Source organism: Chrysochloris asiatica, unplaced genomic scaffold (assembly GCF_000296735.1).
Source record: "Chrysochloris asiatica unplaced genomic scaffold, ChrAsi1.0 scaffold00132, whole genome shotgun sequence".
NCBI lineage: Eukaryota > Metazoa > Chordata > Mammalia > Afrosoricida > Chrysochloridae > Chrysochloris > Chrysochloris asiatica.
The window spans coordinates 6,924,787-6,944,570 of record NW_006408650.1 but is presented as its reverse complement, the minus strand read 5'-3'; the positions used below and the strand labels follow the sequence as shown (position 1 = coordinate 6,944,570).

The window sequence follows — 19,784 nt, the reverse complement described above, 5'->3', positions numbered from 1 at the left end:
GAGGCTGGTGGGGGCCAGACATGGCATCCCTGGGTCAGTGCTTATCTGCCCCCTCCCCACTCCCGCAGATCCGCCTGGGTCTCTGTGAGGACCTGCGTTCCTGTGTTCAGTGCCAGGCCTGGGGCACGGGGGAGAAAAAGGGGCGCACGTGTGAGCAATGCAGCTTCAAAGTCAAGATGGTGGACGAGCTGAAGAAAGGTGTGGGGCAGGGGTGTCCCTACACAAGGGGCAGGAGGCTCACTGTCGGAATTGAGGTCCCATAGTCTGGCCAGGAAGACGTTCTGGTAGCGTAGTGGTTACAAAATTGGGTTGCGAACTGCAAAGTCAGCAGTTCAAAATTACCAGCTGTTCCGTGGGAGAAAGACGAGGCTTTCTGCTCCCGTAAAGATTTACAGCCTCGGAAACCCTGTACAGGGTTGCTATGAGTTGGAACCAACTCCACGGCACATAACAACAACAACAGCCAGGGGCCATACAAGACAGAGGGGTCTGGGCGGGAGCCACCTGGCTTGAGCAGGGGCACATGGGCCAGGTAGGGCACCATAGTCAGACTGGATCCACAGCTTCCTCTGTTCCAGGTGACAAAAGACTTCCCAGGTGCCCAGTCCTGAGAGAGGCCCAGGGTGGGAAGTAGGAGACAGATTTGCAGGCTTTGATGCACGTGGATTCAAACCTTGAGCCCCAGCCCCAGGGTGGACCCCTTTACACCCCCCTGTGTTGGGGGAGGGAACAGTTTGCCTGGGAGCCTCAGTGTTGGGGACACCTCACCGGGCCCAGGGGTGCTGTACAAGGAGGGTGGGCTGGGTGCCGACTGACCGTCTGTGGGTGCAGCGGAGGAAGTGGTGGAGTACTGCTCCTTCCGGGATGAGGACGATGACTGTAACTACAGCTATGCAGTAGAGGATGACGGCGGTGCGCCCGGGCCCAACAGCACCGTGCTGGTGCACAGGAAGAAGGGTGAGCCAGCAGGCTGCCAGAGCCAGGGGTGGGGGGGGGCACTGTCAGACCTGGGGGGCAGGCACCACCTTCCTTCTCCTGCTTCTTCCTCCCAGACTGCCCTCCTGGCTCCTTCTGGTGGCTCATCCCCCTGCTCATCTTCCTCCTGCTGCTCTTGGCGCTGCTGCTGCTGCTTTGCTGGAAGTACTGTGCCTGCTGCAAGGTGAGACCCCAGTACCACCCCCAGATCACACCCCGAGGTCCCACCCCAGGCCCCACCCACAGGTCCCACCCAAGTATCATCCCCAGGTCACACCCCCAGATCAAACCCCCAGGTCACACCCAGGTCCCACCACCCAGATCCCACCCCCAGGTCATACCCCTAATTCCCACCCCAGGTCCCACCCATAGGTCCCACCCAAGTACCATCCCCAGGTCCCACCCATAGGTCCCACCCAAGTACCATCCCCAGGTCACACCACCCAGATCCCACCCCCCCAGGTCACACCCCTAGGTCCCACCTCAGGTCCCACCCCAAGGTCCCACTCCCAGGTCACACCCCCAGGTCACATCCCAGGGTCCCCACCCCCAGGTCTCATCCCCAACATCCTTCTCCCACCAGGTCTTCACCCCCTAGGGCCCCACCCACAGAATCTCCACCCCATGTCCCACAACCAGCATCCCACCCCTTAGGGTTCCACCCCCAAAGTCCCCATCCCCAGAGTCTCCACCCTGAGGTCCCACCTCCAGGATACCACCCCCAAATCCCCGCCTAGGGTCCCCATCCCCCAGGGTCCCAGTCTTCACCTCCTAGGGTGCCCCCCCAACAGGTCCTCACCTCTCCAGGTGTTTGGGGAAGACACCGTGGTCCCTGTGGGAGGGAGTGGAACAGCAGAGGGGCTTCCCTGGGGTGGGACATCTGGACTTCACAGCCTGTCCCACCCTCACCTCTCTTGTCTCCTAGGCCTGCCTGGCTCTTCTCCCCTGCTGCAAACAAGGTATGAGCCTGGCCCTAGGGGTATGTGTGTGTGTGTGTGTTTCTGACCTCTCAGTGTCCCCCAGCCGGTGTTGAGATGATGTGGGGGCTGAGTCTGGAGTGGCATCCCTCCGGATGGGCTGTGTCAGGTGGGTCTAGGGGCCCAGGGTTGAGCATGCTGTCCCGCAGGCCCCACAGTGGGCTTCAAGGAAGACCACTACATGCTACGGGAGAACTTGATGGCCTCTGACCACCTGGATACCCCCATGCTGCGTAATAACAACCTCAAGGGGCGGGACACCGTCCGCTGGAAGATCACCAACAATGTACAGCGCCCCGGCTTTGCCACCCGCTCGGCCAGCACCAACCCTGCAGAACTGGGTGAGGGCGGGCTGGCCCCGCAGCCCCTGACAGTGGGGGCCCAAGATTGCTCTGTTCGTTTGCTTTGGGTGTTAGGGGCAGGCACGAGATCCCCAGTCCTAGTGTGCTTCCTGAGGGGGTTCAGTGGTGCCCACTGATGATACCCCCTATCGGCTGTCCCCAGTGCCCTATGGGCTGTCCCTGCGTCTTGCCCGCCTTTGTACCGAGAACCTGCTGAAGCCTGACACCCGGGAATGCAGCCAGCTGCGCCAGGAGGTGGAGGAAAATGTAAGCACTTCCCTGGGCCTGGGGGGCGGCAGGCAGGGGGGCAGGAAGCAGTAGGAGAGGTGCCTCAATTTTTCCCATTGGGAAAAAGGGACCTCCTTGACCAGGGGCCCACAATCCATATGGGATCTGTGACTGTGTCCAGTGGGCATGGGGGCGGGATGTCATGACAGGCCCCTGGATATATACCTAGCCCACCCTGAGAGGTTGGGTGGCTCTTGGTAGAGAGCCCCCCCTAGCTCTTGATGGTCCAGGGTGGAGGGATGGCCATGGGGCCGCTTGTCCCTTGCTCCCAGACTCATGGAGCCCCCTAACCTGCAGCTGAATGAAGTGTACAGACAGATCACAGGTGCCCACAAGCTCCAGCAAACGACATTCCGGTGAGTCCAGGGCAGGTGGGGGTGGGGGTACTGCCTATATATACAGCTGTCTTCAGGAGGTTAAGCTCCCAGGCAGACCCTGTGTCCACCCCATGTCCTCCTACCTCTCACCTGTGCTTAGGCTCCTCTGACTCCATGTTCCCTTTCCACCCCCCAACAGGCAACAGCCCAACGCGGGGAAAAAGTGAGTAGAAGACACATGGGAGGCAGGCAGGTCCCAACTCCAGCCACCTGCCCCAGCTGCTCTCTGCCCAGCCCCAGTCACATCTGCTTCCTCTCTCAGCTTCCTCTGTCTCCATCCCAGCCCTCTCTGTCCCATCTCCATCCCATAGGGAGTGGGGACTGAATGTGTCTGTCATGACTTAGAACTTTCTTCATTCACTCCACAAACAGGAGTGTGGAGCCTGTCCTAAGATAGGTCAAACCCCAGGCAACCAGACAGACACCGTCCTTGCCCCCCTACTGACACCAGGCTTAGTCCAATGCCCAACCCCGTCCTTCCTCCAGATCCTGAGAGTCTGGCCCTGAAGACACATCTGGGTACCAGACATGTTACTAAGGAGATGCACCCAGGTCACCGGCTCTTTCCCGGGTCCCTACCTGAGTGCTGTGGTCAATGCAGCGAGGATAGAACAGTGGAATCAGAATACAGCTTATTCTCACTGAGCACGTCACCATCAATAACAATCATTTCGACTAACATTGGGGCCGTGTTCTAAGAGCTTTGTGTGTGTGCTGTCTTACCCAACCCTTTCTCAGCCTTGTGAGGTTACCATTGCTGCCCCCATTTTACAGATGAGGAAACTGAGGCCCAGAAAGGTTGAGTAACTTGCCCATGGTTATCTAGCTATCGGGAAGTAGAACCAGGATTTGAACCCAGGCAGTCTGTCTACAGCATCCATGCCCTGAGCATTTTTGCTACCCTGTCCCACTCTTAGTTCCTCTACTCCTCACATCACTGGTCCCTTAGTGAGTGGGAGGGGCAGCTCATTTCCCAGAAGAGGATGCTGAGCTTCAGGGAGGTGTGTGGCATGTCCAAGGCTGCAGGTAGATGGTGACGAGGCCGTTTAGTCTGACGATCCTGTGCTTTTACTGCCCTGCCTCTGGTCCCCTGATGGCAGGGCGAGGCCAGCCTGACACCTCCCACTCCTGACTCCCTACCCTAGGCAGGACCACACAATCGTGGACACAGTGCTGATGGCCCCCCGCTCAGCCAAGCAGGCTTTACTGAGCCTGACAGAGAAGCAGGTGGAGCAGGGAGCCTTCCATGAGCTCAAGGTGGCTCCGGGCTACTATACCCTTACTGCAGACCAAGGTAGGTGGCACTGCGTCCTTGAACCCCACCCCTTGTGTGAATCCCTGGCCCATGTCTGACTGCCCTGACTCCCTACCCAGATGCCCGGGGCATGGTGGAGTTTCAGGAGGGCGTGGAGCTGGTGGATGTACGCGTGCCCCTCTTCATTCGGCCTGAGGATGAAGACGAGAAGCAGCTGCTGGTGGAGGCCATCGATGTGCCCTCGGGCACTGCCACCCTTGGCCGCCGCTTGGTCCACATCACCATCATCAAGGAGCAAGGTCGGCTCTTAGGGGCACCTCCAACAGTACCAGTGACCATCCACTTGACTTCTATGGGTGACCCCACGTGTGCCAGAGTAGAACTGTGCTCCACAGGGTCTCCAGTGTCTGCTATTTCACAACTAGATGGCCAGGCTTTTCTTTCAAGACACTTCTGGGTGAACTTGAACCTCCAACCTCACAGTTAGCAGCCAGCCATGTTAACTATTTGCATTACCCAGGGTCTCCTGGACCACCTTGCTTCTCTTGATATCTCAGTGGAAGTGGGACCCAGCCATTTAACCTGGGGCAAGTCACTTAACATAAAGTGAGCCTCGGTTTCTCCATCTATGAAGCGGGTATGAGGCTCCTATGTGGAGTCGGTGGCTGTAAGTCTCTTTGAACAGGCAGGAAGTGGGAATGCCTACTATCTCCTCTCGCTCTGTTCCCCTCTCCCTTGTGGCCTTTCTGAATTTAGGGGCTCACACAGGTCCCCTAGGAGGCTAGGATGTTAGAGCAGGAAAGGGGACGGGGGCTCATTTTATCCACACTCCTCGTGGGCAAATGAAGAATTAGAGACTCAGATTGAGGAGGGGGTCAGTCCAGCCCTTGTACTATTGGCTTCAACTTTGTCTTTCCTGTATCAAGGGCCCATGCCATACCTGCCCCCAGAGACCCACACACTTGGTCCTGCTCAGCCTCCTTTCTTTGACTGACCCTTCCAGGGTGTCCTCTGTTGGACCCTGTGTCCTAGCCCCCTTGACTTTTTCTGAACGATTTCTCTACCCTTCCCAGACAGACGTGCTGTTTGGGGAGGGGGACACATAGCCTCCTGGAGGCTGGGCTGGGCTGGGTGAAGGGCTGAGGCCCAGCCAGCCTGACCAGTGAGCTCCTTGCAGCCAGAGCCGTGGTGTCCTTTGAGAAGCCTGAGTACCTCATCAGCCGCAGAGAGCAGGTGGCCCGAATTCCCATTGTCCGGCGTGTCATGGACAGTGGCAAGTCCCAGGTCTCCTACCGCACACAGGACAACACAGCACAAGGCCACCGGGTAAGAGTCCCCATAGGGTTCCTAAGATGGCAGGACATGGTACCTACCAGAGTCCCTGAGCTAGCCTCTCAGACATGCCCACCTGCTTCCATCTCCTTGGGTGAGGCGAGGGCCAGGGCCCCTCCCTGCCAGGACACAGGCTAGAACATTCCTGTGTCCTCTCTCTCAGCCCAGGATCACCAGGGCAGCCAGAACCTTCTGAGGGAAATGAACTCTCCAGTTGGTCCAGGCCCGACACCCCAAGGTCCTTTACTGTCTGCCCAGTGGGCTCTGCCCAGCAGAAACAGCCCTTCAAGGGCAGCGGAGAGAGGTGGGGGGTGTGCCCAGTCCCCTTCCTCACTAGACTCCAGCTCAGGGGATAGCCAACTCCAGCTGGCAGACAGGTTTGGCGTGGTGGTGGTGGTGGTAGTTCATTTTGAATGTATTACTGTTGTTAGCCGCTTCGAGTCGATGTCAATTCCTGATAAACCCCCTCAGTTTTCAGCCGTTTTAAACTGGTTTCTCATTTTTTAAATATTACAAAATAAGACCTCAAATATGTTTTAAGATAAGTTAATTCTGTTTAAAAGACAGTGCCTTTCTTAGTTTAGAGACCTCTGTGCGTCAGAAGCAAACTGTGCTCTGTCTGATTTACAAAGCTGGGACCTCTAGGAAACAGATCACCAGGCCTCGGATGGGTTTGAACCTGCCAACCTTTTGGCTAGTAGTCAAGCACATAACCACTTGTGCCACTCAAGGACCCATTGAATTGATTACCAACATCTAAAAACATTTTAAATTCATGTAAAAAATTATTTCAAATAAGAAACACCAGCTTTGCTGAGCCCACAGGCCTACTTGGTGAACCTCAGCACTGTGGTAGCTGATCCTTCAGGCAACGTGCTCCCCAACATTCCTCATTACTACTCCAGTGTGCCCAATAAAATTCCCAGGATATATTTATATGTTCATAAATGTCATACAGGAGCTCTGGCAGCGTAGTGGTTATGAATCGGGCTGCGAACCGCAAGGTCAGCAGTTGGAAACTACCAGCTGTTCCGCGGGAGAAAGATGAGGCTTTCTGCTGCTGTAAAGATTTACAGCCTTGGAAACCCTGTACAGGGGTCGCTGTGAGTCGGAACCGACTGTATAGCACTTAACAACAACAACAGCTGGCTCTATCCTGCTATTTTATTTTGGAAAAAAAACACACCTTTAAACCTACAGAAAATTTGAAAGACTACTGAAAAAATAAGCACCTATTTTACCCTTAGAGTCCCCGTGTGGCGCTGTAGTATAAGCACTGGACTGCTAGCCACAAGGTTGGTGCTTCATACCCACCAGCTGCTCCTTGGAAATCTTATGCAGGTCGCTATGAGTTGGAACAGACTCTATGGCACTTAGCAACAATGACATTTCTGCCTTACATATTGTTAATGTTTGCCTTATCTAGAGAGAGAGAGATTTGGATATGTTGTTGTTATGTGCCGTGGAGTCGGTTCCAACTCATAGTGAGCCTGAACAGGGTTTCCGAGACTGCAAATCTTTACGGGAGCAGAAAGCCTCATCTTTCTCCCGCAGAACAGCTGGTAGTTTCCAACTGCCAACCTTGAGGTTAGCAGCCTGATTCGTAAGCACTATGCTACCAGAGCTCCTCTGTAGGGTTTTCTAAACTGTGACAGTTACAGGATTGGGTCCCCAGATCTTTCTCCCATGAAGTCTCTGGGAAGGTTCGAACAGCCAGCCTTTCTGTTAGCAGCTGAGTGTTTCACCATCGCACTACCAAGGCTCCTTTTAGATCCAGAGACATAGTTAGAGAGCAATAGAATACCTCCAGATGTAAGTTGTTGTTGTTGTTGTTAAGTGCCTTCAAGTCGGTTCTGACTCATAGCGACCCTGTATAGGTCTTCCAAGGAGAGGCTCGTGAATTTGAACCACCAACCTTGAGGTTCAAACAGACCTTGCAGTCCAGTGTATTATCCCACAACGCCACACCAGATGCATCCATATCCAGATTTATTTATCTATATATACAGAAGTTGGTTGTTTTTTGTTTGCTTGCTGAGGTGTTTCAGAGGAAGTTACAAACATGACACAGAACTCCTCAACACTTCCGCTGTACTCCCTAAGAACAACGGCATCCTTCTGCATGCCTACGACACAGTTTCCCAAGTTAAGAAACTTGATACTGTTGTTGAGTGTTGTCATGTTGTTTCTGATTCATAGAGAAACTGCGCAGGGTTTCCAAGGAGCGCTTGGGGGTTTGAACCACAGACCTTGAGGTTAGCAGTCCAATGTTTATCCTGGACACCCTGATTATACTTTGTTGTTGTTGTTAAGTGCCATTGAGTTAGTTTCAACTCACAGTAACCCTGTATAGGATTTCCAAGAAGCAGCTGGTGAGTTTGAACCGCCTACCTTATGGCTCAAACAGAACTTGTAGTCCAGTGCTTTATCCCACAGTGCCAGTCCATATCCAGATGTTCCAGTAATTAATGCCCTTTATAGCTCCCCCTACTCAGAGACCCTCCCCAGAGTTGTATTTTGTTGCTATGGGTCTTTTGTCTGCTTTAATCTAAAAAAGTTCACAGTTTTGTTTTTCATGACAGGAACATTTTTTGGAAGCATCCAGGCCTGTGGTCTTGTAAAACAATTCTCTGATATTTCCTACATCATCAATTGAACTTTCTTGGGTTCCTAGCTTTTGAGTTTGTCTTCCCTGCCCTGCCCTGGAATTGAAATGTGTTCATGTGAAACGCCACCTAGTGGTCACATATAAGAGTGATTTTTTTTTTTTTTTTTTTTTCATGATTGCTGACCTTTGATTTACATTACACACATATGCACACACTATACTCCCACATTCATCCTCAGAAGCTCAAAGAAGCTCTTCTCTGAAGTATTGGAAAAAGAAAGTTGGAGCCGATGGTAGCAGCCAGCAGACAGGGCCTGGGGCCAGGTGGATCCCAGGGCCTGGAGCCAGGTGGAATCCCAGACTCAGAGTCAGTATGGGGACAGTTTTTCCCTCCTTGGGTTGTTGTTAAGTGCCATTGAGTTGGTTCTGGCTCAGAGACCCTGTATAGGGTTTTCAAGGAGTGGGTGGGCACTGCAAATCCCAGCCCCCAGGGACTCACAAAGGGCTAAGTGCCTGCCTGTGTCCGGAACTCTACCTGCTGGTTCATTTGTGTGTCTCTCTCTCTAACCCTTGGACTCGTGGTGTGGCGCTGTAGGATCAGCACTGGACCGCGAACCACAAGGTCAGCAACCCAAACCCTCCAGATTGCTCCTTGGAAACCCTATACAGAGTCGCTATGAGTCAGAGCTGACTCGATGGCACTAAACAACAATTCTAAGCCTCGGTTCAAATCCTGGCTCCACCAAAACTATATGAATGAACTTGGGAAGCTTCTTATTTTATTTTATTTTTTTAACTTTTTATTGTGACTTGAGTGAAGGTTTACAGAATAGATCATTAGTTGAGGGCAAACTTCTTAACCTTTCCATGCCTCAGTTTCCATACCAGTAAAATGGGGATGTAAAACCCATCAACCCCTCACTGTTGTGAGGATCAAGTGAGCTAATATTTGTAAAGTGCTTGACACACCTGTAACCTGTTGCCACGTGTAACAGAGTAGAACTGAATTCCGGAAGGTTTTTTGCGACTTTACAGAAATAGATAGTTAGGTCTTTCTTCTGTGGTACCACTGGGTGGGTTTGAACCAGCTGCACCAGTCAGAGACCTATGGATGCACAGGAGATGCTATATAATAATACGAGCCATTTCATGATGGTGTGAGTCTGTGTATGCTGGAATCTGAAGTGCCATCTACTTGGGATGGTCTGTATGGTCACGACTTAGCGTGTCCCGCAGAGGACTCTAATTTCTGAGTTCCTGGACACACCAGCCCTGGACTGATGCCAATCCTTTCCCGTTCCCAGGACTATGTCCCCGTGGAGGGCGAGTTATTGTTCCATGATGAGGAAACATGGAAGGAGCTGCAGGTGAAGCTTTTGGAGCTACAGGAGGTGGACTCCCTCCTGTGGGGCCGCCAAAGCCGCCGCTTCCACGTTCACCTCAGCAACCCCAAGTTCGGGGCCCGACTGGGCCAGCCCCAATCCACCACCATCATCATCGGGGATCAAGGTGGGCAGAATCTGGAGCCAGTTGAAGAGGGGAAGGGAGAGCTGGAAGCATCAAGTGGAGCTTCCCGATTTAGTAAATCAAAATACTCATACAGAAAATTTGGTTGGTTAGTTGCTACTGAGTATGTTCCGACTCATAGCGACTCTGTGTAGGGTTTCTGAGGTGTAAATCTTTAAGGGAGCAGAAAGTCTCATCTTCCTCCCATGGAGCAAATGGTAAAATTGAACTACTGACCTTTCAGTTAGCAGTTCAGCTCATAAACCACTACGCTACCAAGGCTCCCTCATGCACTCATCGAAATGTGAATTTCAGATCAATAATGGACGCTCTTCTTTTGTAAGTACATCCGAAGAAGTATTTAGGACAGGCTTACACTAAAAAAGTGTTCATTGTTGGTCTGAAGCTCACATTCCACAAGATGTCCTGTATTTTATCTGGCAGCTAAAGGTTGAGATCCTGCTGTTGTGGCACACATGACCTGCTGCTGGGGGTTTGAATATCACCAGCAGGTCTTATCCCTTTGACTTTAGCCTCCTTGTTAGTTACAACCAAGTCAGTTCCCATTCATGATGAGCCCCTGTGTGCTCCAAAGGGTTTTCAAGGCTATGACTTTCAGAAACAGATCCTCAGGCTTGTGTTCCAAGGCACCACCCACTTTCCAGCTAGTGGTGGTGGTAGTGGTTTGCCACTGAGTCAGTTCCAACTCATAGCGACTCTGTACAAGGTTTCTGATGCAGTAAATTCTTTTTTTTTGTTTTCTTAAACGTTTTATTGTGAATTATGTGATAGTTTACATGGGAGGACATTAATTTTACATTCATTCTATCGTATATCATCTCATTTAATGCAGTAAATTCTTACAGAAGTAGAAAGCTTCCTCTTCCTCCTGCAAAGTGACTGGTAGATTTGAACTAGTGACCTTGAGGTTAGCAGCCCAGCTGTTAATCCACTATGCTACCAGGGCACCTTCCAGCTAGAATCCAGCACTTAACCATTATTCCACCCAAGGAATTCTGACTTCAGTTTCAGTTCCAACTAAAATATGGGGCCTCCCAGTAGAGGTATAACAATTAGTCCGCATCTATTCCAGACTTCCATATAGTGGCGTCCGCGAGCTCCTCTCTGGGAGGAAGCCTTGATGGAAAGCTGGGAGGAGAAGGATGCTGGAAGAGGAAGGATACTGTGAGCAGTTGGGAGCAGGTTTCAATTGTTTCCCTGGTGAAAAAAAAGCCCCCTAGGAGCTCCGGTAGCGTAGTGGTTACGAATCGGGCTACGAATCTTAAGGTCAGCAGTTCGAAACTACCAGCCATTTCGTGGGAGAAAGATGAGGCTTTTTACTCCCATCAAGATTTACAGCCTTGGAAACCCTGTACAGGGTCTCTATGGGTCGGACTCGCTGGCACTTAACAAGAGTTTAAATGAGTCTCTGCCGCCCCCTGGTGGTGGGGACAGGCTCCTGTCTCCACTGTCAAAGGATGTGTGAATTGGCTGGCCAGCCCCAATTTGACCCATTACAGACAAAATGGACCTGGGCATGAACTTGACCGGCCAGACCCTGTCATCAGCCCCACCCCCCCGCGGTGACCCAGCTGCCCCACAGAACCCCAATGCCAAAGCCGCTGGTTCCCGGAAGATCCACTTCAACTGGCTGCCCCCTCCTGGCAAGCCAATGGGGTACAAGGTAAGGTAGGCGTGATGGTGGGTTGAATGGGGGGGTAATCTGGACCGAGGGGGTAGACAGCCTGAGGACCCCCTGGGTGAGGAGAGGGCATAATTGTGTGGACATGGTGAACAGGGAGCCCCATCTGGCTTTTCAGACATTTGCTCCCCTCTCCCATGCCTAAGGAATCTCACTGACCCCACTGGGCCAGAGCCATGTCATGTGAATATGGCAAGTCACCTAACACCCTGTGTTATGGGCAGGACTCCAAGGGCAGGAGGGGTGACTCTGGACCCCAGACCCCACAATCATCCCTTCTGGGAGCAGGTAAAATACTGGATCCAGGGTGATTCTGAGGCCGAAGCCCAGGTGCTGGACAGCAGGGTGCCCTCGGTGGAGCTCACCAACCTGTACCCATACTGCGATTACGAGATGAAGGTGTGTGCCTACGGGCCACAAGGTGACAGCCCCTACAGCTCCGTGGTGACCTGCCGCACACACCAGGAAGGTGAGACTCAGCACATCCAGACCAGCCACCCTGGAGCTAGGACACTTCCCGGTCCCCCGACCTTGGGCCTCACCACCACTGACAGCTCTCTTCCCCCCACTTCCACTCAGTACCCAGTGAGCCAGGGCGCCTGGCCTTCAACGTCGTCTCTTCTACGGTGACCCAACTGAGCTGGGCCGAGCCCGCAGAGACCAACGGCGAGATTACAGCCTATGAAGTCTGCTACGGCCCTGTCAATGAGGACAACCGTAAGGACCGGGCCCCTCTCCTGCCCTTGGGACAACAGACATGGAAAAGGAAGGGATAAGGAGCCAAAGGGAGACCCTGAGTTCAGTCAGGGCCCCCAGGGACCTACTTTGGTAGCCCGAGGCATCAGTGGGTTCAAGTCATATTTGGGCCACGGCCCCCTTGAGGTTGTTGTTGATAAGTACCGTCGAATTGTTCCAACCCATAGTGACCCTGTATAGGGTTTCCGAGGGGCAGCTGGTGAGCTTGAACCGCCAACTTTGCAATTCAAACAGCTTTGCAGTTTGGCGCATTAACCCACAGCGCCACACCAGGACTCTCCCCTTGAGGTACAGACTATATATACCCACCTAGAGTCACACGGTGGAGTCCTGGCATGGCGCTATAGGATAAACACTGAAGTGCAAGGTCAGCAGTTCAAATCCACCAGCTGCTCCTTGGAAACCCTATACAGGGTCATTATGAGTGGGGCCACAGAGCAAGTTGTACCTCCCCATACCGATTAACAGAGGGACTCGTTTCACATGGTTCCTTTAGGGCCAATGTACAGTTGCCAGATTTAGCAAAGAAAAACACGGCTCACCATAAATTTCAGATAAACTGGTTCTCTTGCAACATGAACATCTAGCAGACTGGTTCCTTTTTCCCAGCTCTGGAAGGAAGCCCCGGGGGCCAACTCCTGCTAATTGTCCAGAAAGGAAAATGGTAGAAGGAAGTTGGTCCCACCTCTCACCTGTGACAGGGACTGCCTTTTCCCAGCCTCACCTTTGCTTGGTTAGTCTCAGTGATGGGGAGCTCACCACCCTACAGAACAGTTGTTTTGAGAAGTTGTGGTGGAATCAGACTTTCTAGGACTCTGTGAGGATGAATTTCTTCACTTCCACATAGTCTTGATGGAGCTCTGGTAGCATAGTGGTTATGAATCAGGCTGCGAACCACAAGGTCAGCAGTTTGAAACTACCAGCCGTTCCATGGGAGAAAGATGAGGCTTTCTGCTCCTGTAAAGATTCACAGCCTCAGAAACCCTATACAGGGTTGCTATGAGTTGGAACCAACTCCACGGCACATAACAACAACCGGAGCTGAGAGAATGCCCTCTCCAACCTAAAAGACCTCCATCAACAAAGGCTTTTTTTTTCCCCCATTGGTTTCATTACAAAGACTGTAATCCCCTCCACATACCATCAATTAACAACATTTACCTCTATTCACTTCAACTCTTGCATCCCTCTTCCGCTACCTTCATTTTTCCTCTGCCAACCTCCCTCTTGCCAGCAAGCAACTTTTTGAGCACAGGGCATTCTTGGGATGGACATCAATTCTACCAGTTGCCATATTCCAAAACCTTCCTTCGGACCCTTTTGAAACCCAGGATGTTTTCTGGTCTCTCTTCTCTGTCCCCCAGAAGTATTGCATTCAGCAGCCCAGCTGGATTTTGTTAACTCTGAGCAACCATGGGGGTGGGAGGGTGTCTCCCCATCTGTTTTCTGGCAGCTGTGGACCCACCCTTCCCAGTGTAAGACCCTGGGGAAGCCAGGCTGACATCCCTAGCCTGTCCTCAGCTGATGTGACGACAGCTACTGGTCTTCCTGTCCCACCAAGCAACCCTCCAGCTTCTCCTGAATCCTTAGCCCTCACAAACCTCGGTTCATCTTACATGTCAGCCACCTGAGCCCACTCCAAAGGAACACTGGTGTTGCACTGGTTTAAGCATTGGGCCGCTAACTGCAAGGTTGTGGTTCAAATCCACCAGCCTCTTTTCAAGAAAAAGACGAGACTGTCTGCGCCCATAAGATTTGCAGTTTTGGAAATCCTACAAAACCCCACTCAGATCCTGTAGGGTCGACGTGAGAATCGTCTCAGCGGCAGAGGGTTTTTTTCCCCTCCTTGCTCACGAGGACAAAGTAATCCAAGGGCAGATGTGCGGGTACTCAGAGCCCCTGCCTCTGCTTCCTCCACAGAGTCCACTGGGAATTGGTTGTAGACAGCGGGGCACAGGGCATGAAATATCATCCTCGACTGCCCATGCCTCTTGAGTGAACCTCACTTGGAGTCACTTTGGATGCGTTACCAGTGGGTAGAGGTGAAACGGGGCCGACTGGACTCTAGGCCTGGTTGTCACTCAGATGCTGTGTTCTTACTTAGGAGCCATCCAGGCCTACAGGGTGGTTCTGATAGGTCAGGCGGAAACCTGGGGCACCCCTCTGAAGCTCTCTCTCTGCCCCAGAACCCATCGGGCCCATGAAGAAGGTGCTGGTGGACAGTCCCAAGAGACGGATGCTGCTCATTGAAAACCTTCGGGAGTCCCAACCCTACCGTTATACCGTGAAAGCGCGCAATGGGGCAGGGTGGGGACCCGAGCGGGAGGCCTTCATCAACCTGGCCACCCAGCCCAATAGGCCCATGTCCAGTGAGTGGGGGTGAGGAGGCACAGGGTGGATGGGGAGAGCAGGTGGCTGGAACTGGGCCCAGGTTCATCTCCTCCCACCCCACAGTCCCCATCATCCCTGACATTCCCATCGTGGATGCCCAGAGTGGGGAGGACTACGACAGCTTCCTCATGTACAGTGATGATGTACTGCGCTCCCCGACAGGCAGTCAGAGGCCAAGTGTCTCCGACGACACTGGTAAGTGAGCCTGGGACCCGTGTCATTGGTGTCCTGATAAAGCAAAAGGGGCATGGTGGTCAACACTAGAAGTCACTACCATTGAGTCAGCTACATACAATTCAGAGCGACTTTACAGGACAGAGAGCTGCTCCCTAGGGTTTCCAAGGCTGTAATCTTTACGGTAGCAGACTGCTGCATCTTACTCCCTTGGAGCCACTGGTGGGCTCGAGTTAGTGACCTTCCGGTTAGCAGCCCAACCCATAATCCACTACTCCACTTGGGCTCCAGCAAACATTAGGGGAGTCTACAATTTGGTAAGCACTGTAACTGGCAGTGGGGATACAGGCAGATACAGTCCATGGGCGGGGGTGTGCATGCCCATGTATAAGGGCATACAGATGTGTGCTTGAGGATAGATACATACAGGCTCCCATGTATGTGGCTTCATGCACGTGGCCCAGGTAGCAACAGCTTTGTGGCTCCAGAGCTCATGGGACACGCAGGACAAGGCTACTGTGGGAGGAGGCAGGCATGGCCCAGAAACCCCTCAGCAGCCATGTGGCCAGGTACCAATAGGGCCACCCCTGCACCTCACCGCACCCCCTAACATGCACATTAGCCTTGTGCCTCCTTTTCTTGAGTTCCAGCACGACATAGTAGAAAAAACCCTTGTGAATTCTGTACTAGCTTTGGCCCCAGTGTGGGACATCAATGAACCTCTGAAACTCTCTGTGCCTGTTTCCTGATCTGTAAAATAGGATGCCAGTCACAAGATGCTCTGAGTCAGAATCCTCTGGGGCACCTTTATTTCTCCTGCCTCCAGTTTCTTCAGTGATCACATACTGGTGTTCAGCCTTACAGAGCTGCTTGGGGGGTCTGAATGAACCCTGGTAGTACAGCGGTTAAGCGGGCAGCTGCTAACTGGAAAGTCAGCAGTTTAAAACTCACCTGCTGCTCTGAGGGAGGAAGTTTGCTTCTGTAAAGATTTACAGCTTAGAAACCCTATGGGGCAGTTCTCCACTGTCCTACTGGGTCGCTCTGAGGCAGAATTGACTGGGTGGCAGCGGATTGGGTTTGGTTGACGGTCTGAGGAAAGAACAGTTGGTTTAAATCAGGAGTCCAAGCTTTGCTCCTACTAACTCTATCCTGCACCTGTGGAACCTCTGGCCTTCTGGAACAGCCCTTGGAGGGCAACAGGGAAAGGGCTCCGTTCCTGGAAGTGACTTCAGGGAGACCTCACAGAGCAAGCACCGACTCCCAGGGGTCTGTCCTGGGTGCCACACTGTAGGTCACATGGAGAGGGAAAGAGCTTCAGGCTAGGCCAAGCTGAGGGTCGCACCTGCCTGGGGCTCCCCACACCTGGATCCTAGTGAGCCTGAAGGATGGGCCTCGTTGCAGCGCCACCCACCTCCGTCCGTCCGCCCCGCCTCGCGCAGCCGCCCGCCCGCCGGCGGTGCCAACGCAGCCCTTCGTTGTTCCCAAGGCGGTGGCTGCTGGAAGTTCGAAACCCTGCTGGGTGAGGAGCTGGACCTGCGGCGCGTCACGTGGCGGCTGCCCCCGGAGTTCATCCCGCGCCTGTCGGTTAGCAGCGCGCGCTCCTCCGAGGTGTCCCCCGAGTCCCGGGACGACGACGCTGCCGCCGCGGGTGTGGGGGGCAGTGGCCTGTCCTGCAGTACGACACCTGGGCCCCCCGGAGGTGATGGCCTTTTCCAGGGCCGTGCCCCTACCGCACACACTTAGGCACACTTGGCACCTGCTCCTGGGGTCCTGGGGTGGGCTGCATCAGGAGGATCAGGCAGATCCCCTCATGCAACCTCCCCCAGCTCAAATGCACCTCAGCCTGCCACTATGGTGGGCATCCTAGGAGGCAGGCCCCAAAGCCAGGAACCGCCAGGGCTGTTCCTAGGTGTGGGATTTTGCCACACCGACACTCCTCACAGACACAAAGCCTTTTGTCCCTGGTGAACTGAAGCAGGATGGCTGTATTTGTCAAGGCAATCCTGGGCCAAAGGCCCAGGCCTGCAGCTGACCCTGCTCTCCCCCACAGAGCACCTGGTGAACGGGCGGATGGACTTTGCCTTCCCGGGCAGTGCCAACTCCCTGCACAGATTGACTGCAGCCACCGTCGCGTATGGCACCCACCTGAGTCCACACCTTCCCCACCGAGTGCTGAGCACGTCCTCCACCCTGACCCGGGACTACCACTCGCTGACCCGCACAGAGCACTCAGCCACACTTCCCAGGGACTACTCCACCCTCACCTCTGTCTCGTCCCACGGTGAGCACCCCAGGCCCCACATCCACTCTGCTGACCGCAGCCTACGGTCTCCAGCACACACCACACAGTGTACACCCCCCCTCACTCTGTTTTGTCCTGCCCTAGGCCTCCCTCCCATCTGGGAAGCTGGGAGAAGCAGGCTTCCGTTGTCCTGGACCTTGGGGGTCCGGAATCGGGCTCAAGTGAAGGGGCTGCCTCCCTTTGGGGGTTCAATAATCCTGGCAGGGCAGCCAACAGCACCTTCTAGGGACCCAGGTAGTGCAAGGGTAGCCACCCTCTATCTCCATGGCTGAACTGCTCCATCTGACAACACCCATTCATTGCAGCCACCACCTTCACATCCTCCATCCCATCCACAGGGCCGTCTTCCTGCAGGGGCTAATCACCTGCTCCATCCCATCAGTGCTGATGCCTAACACAGCCTCCGCCCTTTTGGGGGTATCCAGGCCAGGCCAACTGAGGTTGGGGCTCATGAAGCTTATCCTCTCTTGGTACAGGCAGGGCCCGCACCCACTCTGAGGACATTCGGGAGGTACTGGGGGGCCTGGACAGGGTATTGCAGGGTGAGTGAGTGGCCTGGCCGGCAGGTAGTAACTTCCACCCAGAGACTCCTGCTTTCAGTGCTCTGACTTTAGGCCTCTGGTCCCCTAGGATCCCGTGCGGTTGTGGGTGTGCCAGACACCCCCACCCGCCTGGTGTTCTCAGCCCTGGGGCCCACGTCTGTGAAAGTGAGCTGGCAGGAGCCGCAGTGTGAGAGGGCACTTCTGGGCTACAGTGTGGACTACCAGCTGCTTAATGGTGGTAAGTGTGCCTGGTGTGGCTATGGGGGCAGTCCTGCGGGGGCCCCCACACACAAGCACACATCCCTATCCAGCCTTTAAGGGGATCCCTCTCTTCTATCCGTGCTTCAACTACTTCCCTGGGCACCTCTCTCCGGGTCATCTCCTCTGCTAGGTTTTGCCAAACAAGAGCCCATTGACCTCAGACCCAGAGCCCCAGCTGGCCAGACATACCATACCTATGGAAAGTTGGGAATGGTACCTCTGGGCGGACACCTAGGTCCCTAACAGGGCACAGGGTCTGGAGGGGACATGATTGGCTTTCAGGCCTCACTCATCCCTTGTACCGTGGTGAGCCAGACATATCTAACTCTAGGCTGATCACAGCTGGTCCTGCGGTGACCGCCAGTCTTTGTGGCAGCTTGGGTAAGGGGTCCACTGTCCGTTCCACTCTGCCCCCGCAGGCGAGCTGCAACGGCTCAACATCCCCAACCCCAGCCAGACGTCGGTGGTCGTTCAGGATCTCTTACCTAACCACTCTTATGTGTTCCACGTGCGCGCCCAGAGCCAGGAGGGGTGGGGCCCGGAGCGTGAGGGCATCATCACCATTGAATCGCAGGTGCACCCACAGAGTCCACTCTGCCCCCTGCCAGGTGAGCTACCCTCATCCCCTAACATATTGAAACTTCCCCAAGCCCCACCTTCACCATGTGCCCCACCCAGACAGATACCCCCATTCGGGTCCCAACCCCAACATAGACACGCCTCCTCCACCCACAGGCTCCACCTTCACCCTGAGCACCCCCAGCGCACCAGGCCCACTGGTATTCACTGCACTGAGTCCAGACTCACTGCAGCTGAGCTGGGAACGACCGAGGCGGCCCAACGGAGACATCCTCGGCTATCTGGTGACCTGCGAGATGGCCCATGGAGGAGGTGCTGCCCACTCCTGGAGCGTGGGTGGGTAGGGGGGCGCTGGAAATGAGGGCCATAGGGTCTGAACGTGTCTCCCCTGCTCAGGGCCAGCCACCACGTTTGTGGTGGATGGAGACAACCCCGAGAGCCGGCTGACAGTGCCGGGCCTCAGTGAGAACGTGCCCTACAAGTTCAAGGTTCAGGCCAAGACCACACGGGGCTTCGGACCAGAACGGGAGGGCATCATCACCATCGAATCCCAGGATGGAGGTAGGGCAAGGCTTCAGACACACCGCAACCCCGCTCTTCCATGGGCCACGCCTCCTCCTGGCGCCATCCACTGACTGGCCTCTCTGCCCACTCTAGGCCCCTTCCCGCAGCTGGGCAGCCACCAGGGGCTCTTCCAGCACTCACTGCCAGGAGAATACAGCAGCGTCACCACCACCCACACCAGCAGTACCAAGCCCTTAATGGGTGAGTAGCCGGCCGGGGCTCCTGGCTCCCTCAGGGGGACTCACAGAGAGGGAGGGACAGAGACCCAGCCAGGGCCCTTCAATGCCTCCTTTCCTGCAGATGGACTGACCCTGGGGTCCCAGCACCTGGAGGTGGGTGGTTCCCTCACACGGCACGTAACTCAGGAGTTTGTAAGTCGGACGCTGACCACCAGCGGGACCCTCAACACACAGGTGGACAACCAGTTCTACCAGACCTGAGCTCCCTGCCCAAACCCTCCTGCTCTCCAAAGTCTCAGCAACTCTACCCCTAGGACTGTGGGGGTGGGGCCAAGACCCCCCCCCGACAAACACACACACATATACACACACAGGCAGCTTCCTCCCTAGAGTGAGCACCTCAGCTGCAGAGCAGGGGCCAGGTGTCTTCTGGTGACATGAAGGGGGCAGAGGCCCTGGAAGCCCCCTTGGTTGCCCACTGCTCCTTTCCACTGTCATCCCTAAACCTGTTTGTAACCAAAGAGTTGGGACTTGCATGCCAAGGAGCCAGCCTTGGTCCTGCACTTAATTAATAAAAGATTTTGCTACTACTCCTTGGCTCTCTGCCCTATCCAGACTTCCAGGGCTAAAGAGGTACCACCTGAGTAGGGGGTGGTTCTGATACCCACCCTCTAT

The 19,784-nt window shown here is 54.4% G+C and overlaps 1 protein-coding gene across 3 annotated transcripts in view; it reads left to right on the top strand.

Annotated features, from left to right (window-relative positions):
- ITGB4 (integrin, beta 4) overlaps window positions 1–19,370 on the top strand; it is a 31,185-nt gene extending 11,815 nt beyond the window's left edge. The window contains exons 15-39 of one of the 3 annotated variants that reach the window (XM_006869573.1): window positions 69–198; window positions 832–957; window positions 1,053–1,159; window positions 1,901–1,934; window positions 2,102–2,293; window positions 2,457–2,560; window positions 2,879–2,937; window positions 3,098–3,121; window positions 4,104–4,252; window positions 4,333–4,512; window positions 5,391–5,539; window positions 9,458–9,662; window positions 11,180–11,343; window positions 11,650–11,830; window positions 11,941–12,078; window positions 14,304–14,486; window positions 14,572–14,703; window positions 16,733–16,963; window positions 17,069–17,218; window positions 17,615–17,764; window positions 18,207–18,395; window positions 18,523–18,678; window positions 18,763–18,927; window positions 19,024–19,131; window positions 19,231–19,370. In XM_006869573.1, the coding sequence (XP_006869635.1) occupies window positions 69–198; window positions 832–957; window positions 1,053–1,159; window positions 1,901–1,934; window positions 2,102–2,293; window positions 2,457–2,560; window positions 2,879–2,937; window positions 3,098–3,121; window positions 4,104–4,252; window positions 4,333–4,512; window positions 5,391–5,539; window positions 9,458–9,662; window positions 11,180–11,343; window positions 11,650–11,830; window positions 11,941–12,078; window positions 14,304–14,486; window positions 14,572–14,703; window positions 16,733–16,963; window positions 17,069–17,218; window positions 17,615–17,764; window positions 18,207–18,395; window positions 18,523–18,678; window positions 18,763–18,927; window positions 19,024–19,131; window positions 19,231–19,370 (3,546 nt within the window). Of the gene's footprint in view, window positions 1–68; window positions 199–831; window positions 958–1,052; window positions 1,160–1,900; window positions 1,935–2,101; window positions 2,294–2,456; window positions 2,561–2,878; window positions 2,938–3,097; window positions 3,122–4,103; window positions 4,253–4,332; window positions 4,513–5,390; window positions 5,540–9,457; window positions 9,663–11,179; window positions 11,344–11,649; window positions 11,831–11,940; window positions 12,079–14,303; window positions 14,487–14,571; window positions 14,704–16,168; window positions 16,382–16,732; window positions 16,964–17,068; window positions 17,219–17,614; window positions 17,765–18,206; window positions 18,396–18,522; window positions 18,679–18,762; window positions 18,928–19,023; window positions 19,132–19,230 lie in introns of all 3 variants that reach the window. The other 2 variants (XM_006869572.1, XM_006869574.1) reach the window with 2 other exon arrangements.
- Window positions 19,371–19,784: the final 414 nt, after the last annotated feature.